Below are 13259 nucleotides of genomic sequence, written 5' to 3'. Positions count from 1 at the left end.
GTGGGGAGATGTTTCTTTATTTGTTACCTGTACCTGGAAGGAAGTGCAGTTTGTTATTGTCACCTAAATACTCCTGGGAATGCAAAACTTGTCATACGAGTTCCTGGGCAATGAGGGCCACACACACTCGACAAAAGGCTGGAGACTTAAAATGACAAGGACCTGCAGGACCAGTTTCCCTAAACAAAGAGGAGAGAGGCAGGGCTGGTAGAAGCTGACAGGCTGCTGGCTTCAAAAAAGGAAGAAGGAAAACAACAGAATGTGGTAGAGCAAAGTGTCAGATACTAAGGACAGGACTGGGGATCAGCATAAAAACCTGACATCAGTGTTGCTGCATCAACACTGGAGCGGAGAGGGACGGAGACAGAGAGGAGGAAAAGGGAAGGGTAAATAAGAGAGGGAGACGCATAAGGAGCAGGTGAAGAGGGTGGAGTTGAGAAAAACACTGAAGGTGAAAGGTAGACAAACAGAGAGCGGCACGCCGATCCCCTGAGCCTGACGTCGCCTTAGAGAAACAAGACAATGACGATCTGAGCAGGCTCCACGTTCATCTGGGAGGATGTGTGAAAAGTGCCTTTCTGCGTGAACCCGGGAGACATGAGCCTCCAATAACAGGATCTATCATTTTATCTGGGGTCTGAGTAACGACTGAAGGAGCTGAGGTAAGAAATAATTCACTACGTGTCTCCTCACGGTCACTCCATCTGATTTTGAAATCAGGCAAGCGGCAGCGAGGTGGAGCGAGCTGGTGTATCTGACTAGTGTCCATTTAAATATAAGCTTGCACTGTGTGTATCTCACTGTTTTTGATGATTATCATTGGTTTGAATGTGCGAGCCAGGGCTGTTCTGTCCTGTATGTGTGCCCTTCTGGGTGTGTAGTGCAGCCCGGCTAATTATGTGTCCAAGAAATGCAGATGAACTGGTTTTGGAGTGCTGTGATCTGATGTAAGAGGATGATCAACTGGTTAAAAGGGTTTTCTGTGAGGCTGCAGTGTCATTTGAAGTATATATCCTTATATCCTTGTTTTTCTTCACGGGGCTTCGATAAAGGGTGCAGGTTCTGGTTGAGCTCATATAATATTACTTCACTTTTGAGATTGACAAACAAAGGAGGTGTGTGCTGTGAGGCCACAGGGACCAAGGTTCACTGCGGTGGACGGAGATGCAGCGATGTGTTTGTTTACTCTTATATTCTAAAACATCTCCGAAGCTGTGATACAACACGTTGAGTTCCTGGTCTCAGTTACACGTTGGCCCTGACACCTTCTCACACTGGTTACCTGGCCTCAGGAGTCATGTTACCAGTCAGAGTGGGTTTCACGACTTCCACTATCACTTTATATCTGCTGCTTTGAATCACGTGCGTCCATTTGGTCCTCCACGACAAAGACTTTAAGATCTAACACCTGTATGAGCCTATAGACACAACCTATTAGAAACCAACTAAACACTAAGATCCATGAATGACTCACGTGGAAAACAGCGACAAAAATAGCTCTATCCCAAAGATTAAAGGAAGTGAAAAATTAAAACCAGGATCCGCACCGAAACTGAAAGGGGATCGTCCCTGACCCCGACCACATGCTTCCACCAAGGGTCATAGAAATCTGTCGTGTCGTTTGCACCTCACTCCAACATATGGACTGAGGTGAGAACATAACCTCCCCGGCGGAGCTACTGAAAAGGACAAAAGTGAATAAAACACACTTTCACATTTTCATTTGACAGGATGTCTTCGCTGTCAGAGGCCGACTACCGCTGCAAACATGGAGATACAATCTGTGGTGAGTGTTATTGTCATAGATAGATCCTGAAGATTCCGACCATCGGGGACGTGTAAGGTCTCTGGAGTCGAGAGATGAACAAACATACCGGCGAACACAGAGCCTCTGACATTTCCTTGTATCTGCTGTGTGCAGAGATCCGTGTCTACGAGCAGGAGGTGATCGTAGTGCCCGTCTTCCTGCTGGCCAGCTTCCTGGTCGTCCTGGTCTTCGTTCTGCTGATGCGCTTCTGTCCGGAGAGAGTCGAGCGGATGCGTCCACGGGCCTCAAAGTCCAACTCCAGGAGAGAACTACACGGTATCGATGGTAAGACACCGGAGCAGACCATGTTTCTATCTAGATATCTCTTCTGCGTTGCAGTTTTCAGGAGGTGGACATTCATCTCATCAGAGCAGTGAAAGTGTTTGAAACTTTTCACAGCGTTAAACTTCAAAATCAAATCAAATTCTGTTTGGTTTTCTTACAATATTTAGATCATGTTTGCTTTTCGATCTGATCCTTTAAAATCCCATGTAAATAAGTGAAACCAAAATTGTAAAAGCTTTCACCTGCTCACAGACAGATCATTCAGTTTATTATTGCTATTCTGCAACACCATGAAGCATGTGTAAGCACGATGAAAAAATACTTTGCTTTAACCAGTACTCAAAATGTCCATATATCTGCATACGACTACATAGTAGTGAGATATAAACTGGTTATTAAATATTTGTTCTTAAACCCAAGATGCATGTATATGATCAATAATTTATTCTATCAATACATAGATAATCCTACCTTTGGCTTTTTCCATTACACTGCAAGTGAGCATTCTTGACTATTTATAATTCTTAATTATTATTTTAAATATATAATTCAGTACTGGAAATAATAACAATAATAATTCTGATCTTGTATTTATTCCATAATAATGATTATTCTCTTTCTCCCTCTGTTTCTCTGTCCGCAGCTCCACCAGGCATCAATGTGCTGGAGCATGAAAGCATCGCTCTGGACATGCCCAGTTCCTACTCCACCTTCGCCCCCCCAACCACCTACTCCTCCAAGAGGCTCTCCGTGCCTGTGAGAACCCCCGACCCCCATCCACAGCCCTTCCAGCCCAATTTCGTTCCCATCGTCCAGCCCAGGGAGTTGCCCCGCCAGAGGTTGCCCGAGTCCTTCAACCTGGTCACCCCTCTACCCGTGGCCTTCAGCTTGCACTCCGACTCCTCTGTGTCCCTCTACAGGGCCCGCATGGAGAACAGGAATGTGGTCCTGCGGGTGCTGAATGGTGAGATGGTTAAAAAGCTTTTAATCGTCGGATTTTCAGGTCTTTCTCTTCTGACTCCTGCTGCTACAGTTTTTAGATTTTTCATTTTCGTTTCCCTGTCGTGTTTATGCTCCACAGACTCTGCGGATGCTGCAGAAAGACACAACTTCCTGGGTTTTGCCTCCTTCCTGGCTCAGCTCGGGCCTCATCCATTCCTGCCGGAGCTTCTCGGTGTGGTGTCCCTGCGAGCTCCCCTGGTCACGGTGGTGGAGGAGCTGGAGAACAGAGACCTGCTCAGCCTCCTCTGGAGATGCAGACAGGTAGGGAGTGCGAGGTGTTTTATAAAATTATGTAATTGAAGTGAAAAAGCAAGTGACAAAGTGTAACTTGTGTTTATTTTTTTAGGAACATGTGGATCCTCCATGTGAAATGACTGAGAGAAGAATATTTACCATGGCCATACAGGTGGCCTCAGCTCTGGTCAGTATGAAAATAACTAACAAGTTTTTAAGCCATATTTGACTTTCACAGTTACAGAACTCGGGACTGAACCTCAGGATTTACTTCCAAAGCACGTGCAAAAAAAACCTAATGCACTTACCTGTTAAACGCCAAAATTATACTTTCACTTTTAAATTTGAGTAGCAGGAGCCCGACACAAAAAATACTTTTATTAAATTGGTTTGCCCTTTTTCATGACCTGACATTAATATGCTTTAAGTCTGATCTAAAAATGAAATTTCTTCACTGCAGACGATTCAAATGTTACACGGACATACAGGAATATTAACGTTACAGTAGGCCTGTCTGTTTAATCCTGAGATGTCCTCGTCTTCTTCACCTATCAGGAGTTCCTTCACAGCAAAGATCTTCTCCACGGGAATATCCGTGCCCGCAACGTACTGGTCAGCAAGGACTACACGGCCAAGCTCTGGGGTCTTCGTGGGGTCCACACGAGGAAGGACCAGGGGGGCACTCAGAAGGAGGATACCAGCATGAAGAAATGGCAGGCCCCAGAGCTGCTGGCCAAGAGGCCTGCCAGTCAGAGCAGTGACGTGTGAGTTCTTCTTACACTGAAACTAAAAATGCTACAATCTACCTTTACTGTCGGATAATAAATAAATGTTATTTGGGACGTTTATTTTTCATTAAGTGTTAACAAACTAATACTTTCCTTTGTGTGCTTCTCTCCAGCTGGTCCTTTGGCCTCTTACTGTATGAGATGGCAACACTGGGTAAGTTCCACCGTGAATTCTTTATTATTATAAATGTATGGATCGACTCATAAATGTATTAACTAGATAAGTATGATTATCTACTACAAGGGACATCAATAACAATAGGGTCACAATATTTATATACTGTGAAACTATGTTTTTGTTTCTCAACACATTGATATTTAACCACATACATACATTTATTTTAGTAAATTAGTAAAGGTTAGGTATCTTATGTCGATATTGATTTTAATAGAATTTAATCTTGATGGTATTTAATATGCTGAATCAGCCAAAAACAGACATATGGTCATCTATTCTTAAAGGACGGTGGCCCTGAAGTGCAAATGACAAATGGGAAATGACCAAAACAAATCAGAAAACACAAAAACAAAACAATGGAAACATGAAATTAACCACTAAAGAAAAAGGGAGGTACCTGCTGTTGTGTTTTCCACCATAATAAAGAGTTTCTCTGTTGATCTTTCAGAAAATGTCCTGTTTTCCATCATATACATTGGGGTTGTAATGTGAAAATATATAATCTCCCCACATGGGCTATTTACTCTCCAGGTGAAGCTCCGTTTGCAGAAATCCCAGTTAATGAACTTCTACAGTTTCACCAAAGAGGGAAGAGTCTGAAAAAACCTTCCAACTCCTCCAACGCTCTGTGAGTAGCCAGACGACACAACCCCCAAACCTGAGGCAAGTCAGCGATTGCCGAATTTCTCTCATTAACAAACAAACATTTTGCCTCTCTCAGGTACACCGTCATTAAAGGCTGCTGTAATTGGAAGGATCAGGATCGACCCTCCCTGTCTGACGTGAGCCGAAAGCTCACCTCAGGGGAGAAGAGCGCCTCCGACAAAGTCCTCAAGGCGTCTGGGACCATTAACATTGAGCAGTACCTGAGGGAAGCGGGATACGGGGAGACCAACAGCTACACTGTTTTCTGATCACTGCCTGTGCCGGCAAAATATATTGCACTATTCTAAAATACCCCAGTGGTGCACTTTTAACACAAAGTCTTTCTGGTGCAATAAAGGTGTCCTGTGTAGAAGTGGACACCGAGATTCTTCCTTTATTTTGCTGTGTTTTCTTACACTTAATGTTGTTGCAATCAAAGAGAAAATATTACACGTATATTAAGCTATTTACCTTTTGAAACCGTGAATTATTTGTGGGGGGAAATACATGAAATGTTGTAATAGTGAACTTTAAAGATACGTAAACTTGACCAACGTACAGCTGCTGCATCCTGACCTTCCAGAAGGCACCGTAGATATATAATGGTTTACAAATGTTTACAACCTGAAGCTGATGTATATGAACAGATGTAATATATATGTTATTACGCTATTTTTGTACAATTCTATATTAGTTGGAGTTATAGAAATGTAGGATTTGTAAATAAAATTGCAATATTGTTACACATGTTTTCTCTATGAGCTCAGTTCATGTGGATGGACCTGAGAAATGAAGTGAAGAATTTACATTTAAATACATAAATCATCTAGGGTGAATTTGTTATTTACTTTTCAAGGAAATTTAAAAGCATGAATAAACACGTCCAGTAACAAGAATTGTTTTATTGGCATTATTGCATACATGTACAAAGAGCACTTCCACTTCGCCCACTAGAGGGCAAACTCTGAAGAATACCTATTTTCAGGTAGTTAGGTTGATTAAAGCTACTAAAACTATTATATCCATGAAAAAATAATTTTGATTGTAATACAAAATGGAAAAGATACAAAACTAAACTTTGAATAACTAATAAAATGAACTAATTAAGATACTAGGCTGTTTGAGTGTCCTTCGCTCGATGAGATTGGTGCCTGGGTTAAACATCTATGGTTAAAAAAACAAAAAAAAGAACTCAGACAGAAACGTTTAAATGAAGTGGTTGTTGCTGACATCAGAAATCATACTACTAAAGTTAAAGTGAAAGTTTGAAATACAGCAAGAAGGCAACATGTCTTTTTTGAACCCAACAAGTGAGCTGTTCTAGCTAAAAGACCGAGCACGGATAACTGCAGGCTGGTGTATAGTTTACATACAAAAGGTCTCTACACATGGTAACAGACAAAAAGTGACCAACAAACAGACATGGCTGTTTCAGAATGTCCTTTCTCACGACCCACACATACACACATATATTCATGCACACAGTTTTTAAACATTCAAGGTCCAAAGGGTAAACGGCCCGTTTCCATATCAGCCAACGGACAATGGAGCACCATTGTTTTGTAATGATCTCAGTCTTAGGTTTGTAACTTGTCATTAACAAAAGGAGCAAGTCCCGGTATTGATCCCGTCTTTAGCACCGACCTCTTCACTCACGCAGGCTGTTGATGGAGGCACAGATCTTGAGAGCGGGGCCCAGCTTGATGTTCATGGTGGAGATGAGATGGTCCTCTCGCAGAAGCATCAGAGCCTGCCCGTCTATTTCCTGGGACAGAAACTGGGCGGCCAGCTCCTCACAACCTGAGCACAGTAAGAGAGACAAGGTGATGCAACCAGCACAGAAAGAGACCAGTGACCTACGTTACTGTGTGAGGTCACATAGGATATGTTTCCGTTATCCAGCTTCGGCCAAACTGATAAACTCTACTACGAAGCTGCTTATCAACTGTCTCATTTAACCCTGGATTCTCTTATCCAGCTTTGTGAGTGTTAATGCGACAGTGGCAGAGTTGCTGATAGAATCAAGTCAGCAACATATAAAATTGACAAAAGTTGAATAATCACTGAAGACCAACCTTGAAGTGAAGAGATGAACCTACAGACTTCTTCAACGCCCCATTGAGCAGGAGTTGATGAGAGAAAGTTGGCGCCCTCCAGTGGAAGGCTACCAGGAGCTGAACTGTCAGACTGAGGGGCGCCGTGGTCGGCTCTGGAGCAGGAGCGTGAGGAGGATGGAGAAAGTGAAGGAGAATCATCCTCCTCTTCTTCCTCCCCATCGCTCGACACGTCCTCTGAGCGACTGGACTCAGAATGACACTGCACCCAAAAGAGCAGATATTTAAAAGCCAGTGACAGTAGGCATCATTTTTTACTAATATATCAAATATGAAAAAATCTTCAGAAAGATGAGCTACAAATTCAAAATGCATTTTGAAGGACAGGTTTCATAATTTCCTAAATCTTATAGAGTTGTAGATTTTAGCAAGTGTAACTAAAAAGGAAGTAAATATTGCATCTGGTAGGGACTGTTTTCAGAGGATTAGCACATATTTCGTACTCTAATGAGCTTTTTAGGCACCAGGAAGTTGTATGAGGGTTGGACTCAAAATAAATTATTGGGGTGTTTTTCTGAGTTTTCAAACAAAAATAGATTTCCAATATAAACCAATCGGCTTCTTAATACACACAGAATAATCGATAGTTCTTACCTTGACAGCTAGATGCCTGTTTGACATTTTATTAGATGTGATGTTAGAACTGCTCCTGCGGGAGGGGCCCCTGCGCTTTGCCATGCTCTCAGACGGTGCAGGAGGGGAGGCCAGTCCTGCTCCACTTCGGACCCGGCTTGTCTTGAAGTGTTGGCTGCAGCTCACATTGTACCTGTGGAACAAGGGGAATAATCAATACACAGGAAGGGATTTGGAGTTCTATTTTGGTGGCTGCTCAGAGTTTTTAGCGTATTTTAAACAAGGTAGCATAAAAAATTGAAATATTTAATTATCTCTAAGGCTCTTTTAGGCTCAAGGGAAACAGACTGAGTCTTCTGTTCATACTCTGACTAAACAGACAAAATGGGGCAGTACCACTGGAAATCCTGGGGGGCAAGGTAGCCATTAATTCAAACGAGATAATCAGGACACGATGAAGAAATTTCAACCATGGCAGAATTTTTGAGGAAAGACTTTGTGAGTTGGTATCTATACGACAATACGTTGCCCAGGCAGAGGAACAAACAGCCACATTTCCTATTTCTTAAGAGGGACAACATCACAACCTCCTTCACCATGTTTGTTATTGTCAGTAACTGTTGACTCTGCGCTGCCATCTAGTGGATGTATTGCTTAATAACCATTTCAATGTTAAAGAATCAGACATTGAAGTATGTGGAAGGTGATTTATCTCTTAGCAGAAACAAGCCTTTGGGATGTTGGAGGAAATCCTACCTCTTAGCACAGGTATTTGAACAGAACCTCTTTGAGCCTCTGAACTGGCTGGCTGGTGCCAGGTTTCCACAGTATTCACACTTCAACACTGTAGAGAAAAGTGAAGTATACAGATATATCAAATTTGGAAAATACATTCACAACAGGTTTATGGTATCATATTCTTTCAAATCTAAAAATCAACTTACATGGAGGTCCGTTTTCTGAGCGGCCAGCCAGGGCAAAATCTCTGTCTTTGAGGAGTCCAGCAACCTGTCACATAACATACAAGCCTGACAGTTAGAAGCTTTTCACACAGCCAGTGTCATTCAAACTTAAGCTAGGATTTTATGTGAAATCTGCATTTTCATGACAGGGTGCACTTACAGGGAAGGGTTCAGCTCCCTCCTGGATAACAAAGCCCTCTATGAGGTGGGTGAGAACTTGAGGTTTGACAACTGCCTGCGGAACCGGAGCTCTGTCTTTATCCCCATGCCCAACTCTTGGCAAAGGCAGAGGTAAGGACAGCGTGGGAGGAGATGAGAAGGCAGCTGCTACAGGAGCTACAGAGAGGATTGAAACAAACAGAGAACAGGTTATTAAACCAGAAGGTTTATGGTGACAAGTTTAGAATATTACTTAGCTGGATTTGGAGAAGACAAACTGACCTGAGTCCTTTGTGGGGGCAGGGGATAAGGTTGGAGCAGAATCTTTTACTGGTGCAGGGTCTAATGATTCTGTCGCCATCTCATTTGGTACATCGCAGTCAGATTTTCTCTTAAGGGAGCCAATGGCCGGCTTCATCTGATGGTGTGTGGAGGAAAAAGCAGCGGCCGTTATTAGACTTCACCTAAGCAAACCATTGAGAGTCACCAAGTTCATCCTTTCATTGGTTGATCTTACCATCGCACTGTTGTTGGACGCTGTGTTAACATTCCCACTAGCTGTGTTGTCATGGGCTGTGCTGCTCCGTGCATTTGCCAGGGCAACAGCCTGAGCGTTTCCTGCTAAGCCCTGCCTGGCTCCCACAAGCTGCACAGGGATGTGGGGATGGTTGTGTCCTGCAGTGGAGGCCTGGCTGTTGCTAGGTGGTGCTGGTAGAATGGGAGGTGGGTGTCTGGGAGGCAACTGCACAGGTAAACGGTGTCCCTGGGCTGTCTTGGGCTGGATAGGTACAGGCCCTTTATCTGGTGTGGCGCAGGCCTGTTGTAGTGGCTGCACCACCAGAGTCTGCGTGTTAATGTTGGCTTTTGTGGTCACTGAGCCAATGGTGTAGCCCTGAGTGGACGTAGGAACATTTGACGTGGGTACCAAGATCATAGGGGCAGCAGAGGAGGACAAGAGGAGTTGTGAGAGAGGGAGTGCTGCTGAGGAAGTGGATGAGGGAGCTACAGAAGCGGCAGGGGTGACAGTCATGGCCTGATTTCCAGTTTTTACAGTCATAGTGTTGGCAATGGATTGCTGAGTAAAATTGGGTTTGACCATTTGTTGTTGCTGTTGTGGTTGTACTTGCTGCTGCTGAGCATTCTGGGAGAAAGTCTGCTGCTGCTGACCGAGAGGAAAGCTGGCACAGTCTTTCCTCTCTGGAAGCTCAGACTTGATAGAAACTGCTCTGGGAGTGGAGGCACAGTGTAGGGCCAAGTTCTGCACCTGGGACATAAAGGAGTATTTGAGGAAATTTAGCAGGAGAAGAGAGTCTTGTGACTATTTGACTCGACCAATCACATTTCTTAAACTAAAAATATACAAATCTGAAGACTATACAACTTTTAAATAGCTCAAACTTGACATTACAGTTATTTAATGGCACTCCAACCTGATCATTGTCCGACTGGGCAGTGGTAAGAGCAACTTCATGCTGTTGTTGTTGTTGTTGCTGCTGCTGCTGCTGCGGCTGTGTCTGGGTCACTGTGGCTACAGTAGCTGTAGCTGTTGCCCCAGGCATAAAGATGAGCTGAGGAGCAAGGGGAGCCCTGAGAGAGCGGTTGACCTATATAGGAACAGGACATATTTTCAGTGTTGAAGTGTATAATTTGTTTAATGACATTGAAAACCAATGACATTCTATTAAAGCAATCCAAGGAATACATTTATAACACCAAATCAATACGATTTTTCAAAAACAGAATAAACAGCTTAATTATGATCTCAAAAGCATTGGTGACACTGACAAGAGCAATATATATCAAATGGTTTAATTGTTGCAAAATACCCACCCTAAGATACATCTGTCCCTGTGCTGCCGAGTTTCCACCCAGCAACACCGACTGGTTGAGAGCTGGATTGGTTGCAGAGGTTGCCGGGCCGTGGGGACGAGGATTGGTCATCGTCCCTACTACCGATGTGGTGCTAAGGTTGACCTGGTAGGAACAACAACTTGCATTGGTATCCCAAAAAAACGATTACTTTGATAAGTTAGCTGTGTGTCCTTCCCAAAGTAAATATTAGTGAATATTGCTTACAGTGGTAGGTGCTTGGGACGTGCTGTTACTCAGGGTGTTGGACTGGCGACTAGCTGCAAGGGTGGCCTGGATAAAAGAGAGAATTTACAATGTAAAGAGATCAAAAATAAATAAAATTGGGTCACAACTGAATTTTCCTACTGGTACTGCCAGGTACCTGTTGCACTGCAGCCAAGTTATGGAGTTGGGCACTGTTGATCTGCTGCTGCAGCATGAGCTGCTGGAAGTATTGAGCTGCATTTGGCTGTCTTTGCAGAGCTTGAAGAGCCTAAACACACACAAACACACACACAACCTTTAGACTTATCCAAAGGGTATTTACATTTGTACATTATGATAAGTTGCCCATATAAAGTGTAAGTTAACTCTCACCTGTACAGCCTGTCTCTCATACAGAGACATGTGGGCTATCTGGGGCGCGCGGGAGTTCCCACTTGTCTGAGTCGGATTTCCATTGGTGGCGTTTGTGTTTTGGTCTTCGCCTCCCTCCATGATTGCTGCTCAAAACCAAAAGTGGCAATGACAAATGGTGCACACACACCATAATTACTTCTACTGCATAACATTACAACTGTAACTATCTCAGCATGTACACTCTGTACCCCAAACTGGGCTCAAAGACGATTTAATAAATATGCCCATCAACAACATATAGACAAAGTATATTTGTATTTTGCATGTGTCTGACCACTGATCACTAACAGATATTGAATAACTCTAATTAATGATGTGATGTGACTTGAGGTAAGTATCTAAGCAATGACTCAAAAACCAAAGATCAAACTTTCTGCTTCATGACAATATAGGTTCTGTTTCAACTTCTGTTTATGTTTGACCACATTATATATATATATTTATTTATTTATTTGCAATTCAACTTTAACAGTCATACTTACTCGTGATTTTGTTATGTTACATAAGGAAAACCATATTGTTAAGATAAAATGGAGCTGGAAGTGGGATATACTATATAGAGCAACAACAACAACAACAACAGCAATAATAGTAATCTCTGCATAACCAGTACATGGGTCTCTCACGAGGGGCTAACGAGCTCAAATAAATGCACAAATGGGCTGGAGTCTATGGGTACTTAGTTTCCAGCATTATGATCACTTAATATTTGGTATTATTCTTTTACAGGGGTCCGTAAATCACAGCGGCGCACAGATGTGTCAACAGAGACATGAGCGGAGCAGATGTTGCCCCCGTTGGCCCGCTGGTGCTACTTTCAGTAACCGACCAGTTGTCAACATGATAGATGAACAGCAGAGAGAGAACATGGAGGAAAGCACCAAGTAAGACAGAGGCTAGCTAGCTGCGGCTAACTACAATGGACTTTGGTAGTTAGCTGTAATTAAAACACAGGTGTGAAGCAGCACCATTACAAATAGTGAATGTTGAACCCGAGTTTGAAAGAAATAACTAGCGCTGGACTGTTCTAAAAAGTGAAGGAGTAACACACACACGTTTATTAGCAATGTAAATGCACCATGGTTAGGCTAACTAACTAGCGAGGCTAGCAGACAGAAAGAGAGCAACTAGTTGACTGTCGCCCCGGCATCAAAGCAGCCGTTAGTGATTAAGAGGAGACTTCCGCGTTTATCTTACCTGTTTGTTTCGGTTCTTTTACAAGTTAAGAACAGGTTAATGTTTAGCTCCTTGGTTTTAACTGCAGACAACCACAGACAGAGGGACACAGACAGAGGGACACACAGCTCCTCTAAAGGATTTTGCCTCCAACCAAACCCCGCCCCTTTTCTTCTTCTTCTGCTGGTGTTTATTGGTAGCCCACCTCAGAGGTGCATTACCGCCACCTTCTGACCTGTAGGGTGGAGCAGTGACTTGGCAGCAAACTAAACAAAACTAAAATGAAACTATTTTATTTTTTCCTGTTTCTCTTCAATAGTTCTTTAGCAGATGATGTATATTCCTTGATGTCTTTCCTCACAGGTTTTTTTTTATGTAATATTTAGCTGTTCGTCTTTTAATCCTGATATTAATTCTGGCCTTTGGTCATTATATGTGTTACACTCTATCAATAGATGAGTGACAGTTTGTGTTTGTTCGCAGATTCCAGTTGGGACTTGCTTGACTATCTTATGAAGAGAATCATTGACTTTCGCTCCTCTGCTTCTCTCACCAGTGCCTACATGTCATTTTAATTCCCATTATTCTTGCCATGTTTTATGACTGTATTCGTTAATGACCGTTTTGATTTCTGCTTTGCTGAATGTTACTTGTATGTCGGATGCTGATCGTTTTGTTGACTTTAAGTTTAGTGTTTATATATATTTGCCTTCTCATGCCTTCCACTCCCATGTGAGAAGGAGCCCATAAGACGGAGGTACTATTAAACCCACTCTGATTTATTGTCCCTCTTCTTCTTCTTGTGATTAAATTAAATGTTATCGCATACATTTTAAAACATGGGAG

The 13259-nt window shown here is 42.9% G+C and overlaps 2 protein-coding genes across 2 annotated transcripts; one reads left to right on the top strand and one right to left on the bottom strand.

The window, feature by feature from the left end:
- The first annotated feature begins 209 nt into the window (after window positions 1–209).
- styk1b (serine/threonine/tyrosine kinase 1b) lies at window positions 210–5825 on the top strand. Its single transcript, XM_062399999.1, has 10 exons — window positions 210–662; window positions 1731–1786; window positions 1922–2092; window positions 2736–3056; window positions 3174–3355; window positions 3441–3515; window positions 3884–4092; window positions 4230–4270; window positions 4826–4922; window positions 5016–5825. The coding sequence occupies exons 2-10, from the start codon at window positions 1732–1734 to the stop codon at window positions 5206–5208; spliced, it is 1344 nt and encodes a 447-aa protein (XP_062255983.1). The 5' UTR covers window positions 210–662; window position 1731; the 3' UTR covers window positions 5209–5825.
- A 1-nt stretch (window position 5826) lies between these two features.
- On the bottom strand, window positions 5827–12572 carry phc1 (polyhomeotic homolog 1). The gene is made up of 14 exons (XM_062399920.1): window positions 12435–12572; window positions 11196–11320; window positions 10981–11091; window positions 10824–10889; window positions 10578–10721; window positions 10178–10351; window positions 9265–10011; window positions 9030–9165; window positions 8749–8924; window positions 8571–8634; window positions 8383–8470; window positions 7648–7819; window positions 7015–7255; window positions 5827–6739 (listed from the first exon to the last, which is right to left on the bottom strand). The coding sequence occupies exons 2-14, from the start codon at window positions 11313–11315 to the stop codon at window positions 6588–6590; spliced, it is 2391 nt and encodes a 796-aa protein (XP_062255904.1). The 5' UTR covers window positions 11316–11320; window positions 12435–12572; the 3' UTR covers window positions 5827–6587.
- Between the last annotated feature and the right edge of the window lie 687 nt (window positions 12573–13259).

This window comes from Platichthys flesus, chromosome 11 (assembly GCF_949316205.1).
Source record: "Platichthys flesus chromosome 11, fPlaFle2.1, whole genome shotgun sequence".
In the NCBI taxonomy this organism is placed as follows: Eukaryota; Metazoa; Chordata; class Actinopteri; order Pleuronectiformes; family Pleuronectidae; genus Platichthys; species Platichthys flesus.
Note: the sequence above shows the minus strand (reverse complement) of the source record. Positions and strands in the feature narration are given on the sequence as shown.

Coding starts and splice junctions, on each gene's coding strand:
- phc1 (XM_062399920.1), bottom strand. CDS start 11,315: ATGGAGGGAGGCGAAGACCAAAACACAAACGCCACCAATGGAAATCCG. Junction 11,092..11,195: donor ATGAGAGACAGGCTGTACAG/GTGAGAGTTAAC, acceptor GTGTGTGTTTAG/GCTCTTCAAGCTCTGCAAAG. Junction 10,012..10,177: donor CCCAGTCGGACAATGATCAG/GTTGGAGTGCCA, acceptor TTTATGTCCCAG/GTGCAGAACTTGGCCCTACA.
- styk1b (XM_062399999.1), top strand. CDS start 1,732: ATGTCTTCGCTGTCAGAGGCCGACTACCGCTGCAAACATGGAGATACA. Junction 2,093..2,735: donor AGAACTACACGGTATCGATG/GTAAGACACCGG, acceptor CTCTGTCCGCAG/CTCCACCAGGCATCAATGTG. Junction 3,516..3,883: donor TACAGGTGGCCTCAGCTCTG/GTCAGTATGAAA, acceptor TTCACCTATCAG/GAGTTCCTTCACAGCAAAGA.